General features: G+C 46.2%; 1 protein-coding gene across 1 annotated transcript; it reads right to left on the reverse strand.

The window, feature by feature from the left end:
* Positions 1 to 407: 407 nt before the first annotated feature.
* Positions 408 to 1,207, reverse strand: LOC311616589 (large ribosomal subunit protein uL5-like; the record flags this gene model as incomplete). The annotated part of the gene is made up of 2 exons (XM_084872128.1): positions 408 to 655; positions 892 to 1,207. 2 exons carry the CDS (start codon positions 1,205 to 1,207, stop codon positions 420 to 422), a joined length of 552 nt encoding a protein of 183 aa, XP_084728254.1. The 3' UTR covers positions 408 to 419.
* Between the last annotated feature and the right edge of the window lie 3,612 nt (positions 1,208 to 4,819).

The following is a 4,819-nucleotide window of genomic DNA, read 5'->3' on the forward strand; positions in this document are numbered from 1 at the left end:
CATCTCCTGAGTCAGCTAACCACCCTCTCCATATTTCCATTCAGAACCAACATTGATATAGTTTCCATTTCCTCAACTCTCCTTCACCTTTAAAATTATTTTTACTAAAATAATACATATACATAGTTTTGAAAATTCAAATATTACTACAAAATATATTGAAAATGTAGCCTCTGCCCTGCTCTCTGTGCCCAGGTCTGCTGACCAAGGACAAATACTTTTAATTCTTTTAGTTTTTTCTTTGGGTATTTATATTCTTGAATTTTGTATAACCGGACACAATACATAGAAGTTCTTAATATTAAATTAATATTCATGTAGCATTATTTAGCAGTCTTCACTTCTATGATTTGTCCTTTTTTTTTTTCTTTTTTCTTTTTTTTTTCACTGAAAACATTTTATTGCATAGAAACGGGAATTTATTTGCCAGGAAGGATGATGCCATCATACTTCTGCTGGAACCAGTGTATGGCCTCCGCTTTGCTGATTCTGTGCTTGGCCCCAATGCAGCCTGTCCTGCGTTTCTTGTCTGGGATGCTGAAACCTGGCCTACCCAGCACCACATAGAAGTCCAGGCCGTAGATACCAATGCTTAGGTCATATTTGATCCTCAGGTCGATGTGTTCCTGGATCCCAAAACCCAAGTTTTCAGTATCTGAGAAGATGTGTTTTTTTTTTTTCTCTTTGTTTGTTTATTTGTTTTTAATATATTTTATTGATTTTTTACGGAGAGGAAGGAAGAGAGATAGAGAGCTAAAAACGTGGATGAGAGAGAAATATCGACCAGCTGCCTCTTGCACACCCCCTACCGGGGATGTGCCCGCAACCAAGGTACATGCCCTTGACCGGAATTGAACCTGGGACCTTTCAGTCCGCAGACCAATGCTCTACCACTGAGCCAAACCAGCTTCAGCAAGTTGTTTTTTCGTAATTCGTACTCTCGCACCTTTAGACCTTTCTCCAAGATTTCTTCTGCCTTGGCCCCGCGGACTGTGCAGTGGACAGCAATCTTTTCATTTCTCCTGATGCCAAAGTATCTGACAGTGTACCTGGCTTTGGAGAAGACAGAGGTCTGGCCCGTGAGCTGCTCCAGCACCTTGGCCGCCCATGTCAGCCTATCCCTGCTCTCCCCCACACAGATGTTGAGGCAGAGCTTGCGGATGCGCAGTTCCAGCATGGGGTTCTCCTCCCCTTGGTCCTGCGCCATGATGAGAGACAGGAAGAGACTGATTTGTCCTTTTTATGTATTGTTCACAATGTTGTTTCTTATTCTAAAACCATGAAGATATTCTTCCATGTTTTCCTCAAAGTTTTAGTTACTCCTTTCTCATCTAAGTCATCTATGATTTATTTTTAGTATCGTGTGCCCATTTCCTCTTCAAGTCCTCTAATCTGGCTTCCTTTTCTATCACTTAACTGAATGTGCTCTAGGGAAGGTAACCAAGAGTTTTTATATTGTTTAATCCAGTTTTCCTTTTTCAGGCCTTGCTTTGCTTAATCACTCAGCAGCATTAGATACAGGAGATTACTCCTCCTTTAAGGATGCCCTTTTCATGATACCACATTCTTCTAAGCTGTTTTTTGGTTTTTGGTTTTGTTTTTGTTTAAATATATATATTTAAATATATATAAATATATATAAATATATATATATATAGATATAGATATAGATATAGATATTGATATATATATTGATATATATATATATATATATATATATATATATATATATATATATATAAAATTGATTTCAGAAAGGAAAGGAGAGGGAGAGAGAGATAGAAAGAGAAACATTAACTGGCTGCCTCCTGTACATCCTACTGGGAATCAAGTCCAAAACCTGGGCATATGCTCTGACCAGGAATTCAACTGTGATCTCTTGATTCACAGGTCCATATTCAACCACTGAGCACACCAACCAGGCTTCTAGTTTTTCTTAAACACATCTCTGGGTGTCTTCTGTAACTTCTGTTTGTATCCATTTCTGGCCTGAACTCTAAATGTTGGTATCCTCCTGGGATAAATTCTTGGCCCTCTTCTCTTTCTATGTCATTTTTAAGGCAATCTCATCTACTTTCAGGATTTTATATTGGTGATCTCTAAAATTGAATGTCTAGCCTATACCTTCCTCCTGAGCTCCAACCTTATATCCCTAGTTAGATGTCTCCCTGACATTTCAAATTATCATGTCTAAAATTGAATGCTTGATCTTCTGTTCCTCTTCCTGCCTTCCCCATTCCAGTAAATGTCACCCACCCACCCTTTCATATCCTTTCTTCTTCCTTAACCCTAACATCTAAGACAACAACATGTCTTACCTAGTCTTGCTCAAAATATATCTGGAATTTGTTTACCTCTCTTCATCTTTACTACTAAGCATTCATTGTTTATTACCTGATGACTATAACAGCCTCTGATAGTAGTTTTTACTTTAACCCTTAATCCTTTTCAATATTTTTTTGCCAAATAGAAGACAGACAGGTCTTTCAAAAATATCAGTACATCTATGTCAATTCTCTGTACAAAACCTGTCACTGCATTACATTATCTAAGGGAGTTTGTGATTCATGCTTGACCATTAACTCATTAGCTGAACCCCAAGTTCCTGGGGGCAAAGATTTATATCAGTATGATTATTATTGTTACTAGATGCTCAGTACATGAAATTTGTGCAAGGGGGGGAGGTGTCCCTCTGCCAGCCTGCAACCTCTCCATTTGGGACCCCTTGAGGAATGTCCAACCACCCATTTAGGGGGCAGTTGGACATCCCTCTCACAATCTAGGACTGCTGGCTCCCAACCACTCACCTGCCTCTACCTAATTGCCCTAATTGCTCTGCCTTCCAGCCTGATCACCCCCTAACCATTTCGCTGACAGTCTGATTGTCACCTAACCGCTCCAAGGCTGGCCAGATTGCCCTTAACTGTCCTCCCCTGCAGACCTGGTCTCCCCTAGCTGCCCTCCCCTGCTAGCCTGGTCACCCTTAACTGCCCTCCCCTGCATGCCTGCCCCTCCCCAACTGCCCTCCCCTGCAGGCTTTGTCCCCCCCACAACTGTCCTCCCCTGCTAGCCTGGTCTCCCCCAATTGCCCTCCTCTGCTGGCCCAGTCACCCCTAACTGCCCTCCCTGCTGGCCTGATGGCCCACAACTGCCCTCCCCTGCTGGCCTGGTCTTTCCCAACTGTCCTCCCCTGCAGACCTGGTCTCCCCCAACTGCCCTCCTCTGCTGGCCCAGTCACCCCTAACTGCCCTCCCTGCTGGCCTGATTGCCCACAATTACCCTCCCCTGCTGGCTGGTCTTTCCCCTCCCCCCAATTGCCCTCCTGCAGGTCTGGGTCCTCCCCAACTGTCCTCCCCTGCAGGCCTGATCCTCCCACTGCCCTCCTTTGATGTCCTGGCCCCCCCCCCAACTGCCCCATCTTCAGGCCTGGCCCCCTGCCCCAACTACTTTCCCCTGCAGGACTGGTCTCTCCCAACTGCCACAACTGGCCCAGTCACCCCAAACTGCCCTCTCTGCTGGGCTGGTCTCCCCCAACTGCCCTCCACTGCAGGCCTGGTCGCCCCCCAACTGCCACAACTGCCCTCCCCTGCAGGCCATCTTGTGGCAGCCATCTCATGTCCACATGGGTACAGCCATCTTTGACCACATGGGGACAGCTATTGTGTCTTGGATGATGGTCTATTTGCATATTACTTTTTATTAGAGGCCTGTGCATGAAATTCATGCATTCAGGGAGGGGTGGGTCCCTCAGTCCAGCCCATGTCCTTTTGCAATCTGGGAGCCTTGGGGGATGTCTGACTAATGGCTTAGCTCTGCTCCCCATGGACTGCTGGATCCCAACCACTTGCCTGCCTCTGCCTGATTGCCCCTAATTGATCTGCCTTCCAGCCTGATCACCCCCTAACCATTCCACTGCCAGCCTGATCAACACCTAACTGCTCCCCAGCTGGCCCAATTGCCCCTGACTGTCCTCCCCTGCAGACTGGTCATCCCCAACTGCCCTACCCTGCTGGCCTGCGCTCACCAGCTGTGAGCCCAGCTTCTGGCTGAGCAGCGCTCCCCCTGTGGGAGTGCTCTGACCACCAGAAGGCAGCTCCTGCATTGAGCATCTGCCCTCTGGTGGTCCATGCACATCATAGCAATTGGTAGTTCTGCCATCAGGCAGAGGGACCCTACTGGTGCACTATCAGGGCAAAGGAAAAATTCTGGAGGTTGGCCAGTCTGGGAGGGACCACAACAGGGCTCCAGAGTGTGTCCGGCCCATCTCGCTCAGTCCCAATCAACCACACCTCAGCAGCAAGCTAACCTACCTATCAACTGTCTGCCCCCTGTTGGTCAGTGCATGTCATAGCAAGCAGTTGAGCGGCCTTGGCATCTCATTAGCATATTATTCTTTGATTGGTTGCATGGACAACTGGACGACCAGACAACCAGATACTTAGCATATTAGGCTTTTATTATATAGGATTATTGCCTCAGTACACCCCAGGCACAGTGCCTTTTCCATATTAGGAACTCAAGAAGCCTGTGTAATACTGAGAGCACATGAAGTAGATGATCCCCTCTCCTTGATGAGAAGCCTGCATAGTCTTGTGGGATTCCTGGTAGGAGACTCAGGATCTCTGAACTGGGATCGTGTTTCTAGGAGGAGGATTCTGTGGAAATCCACTCCTCATGTCTCTGGCCTCATCTTCCTTATCTGAATGGTTTCTTGTTCCTGTCCATGCCCACTCCCCACTTCGTGATTCTCAGTCCCTTTAAGACTAATTTCCTTCTAAGTGAGAAGGTAGCAGAGGGGAATAAAAGCTTTCCCCACAAA

The sequence above is a fragment of the Pipistrellus hanaki genome (assembly GCF_964339955.1).
Source record: "Pipistrellus hanaki genome assembly, chromosome: 2".
In the NCBI taxonomy this organism is placed as follows: Eukaryota; Metazoa; Chordata; class Mammalia; order Chiroptera; family Vespertilionidae; genus Pipistrellus; species Pipistrellus hanaki.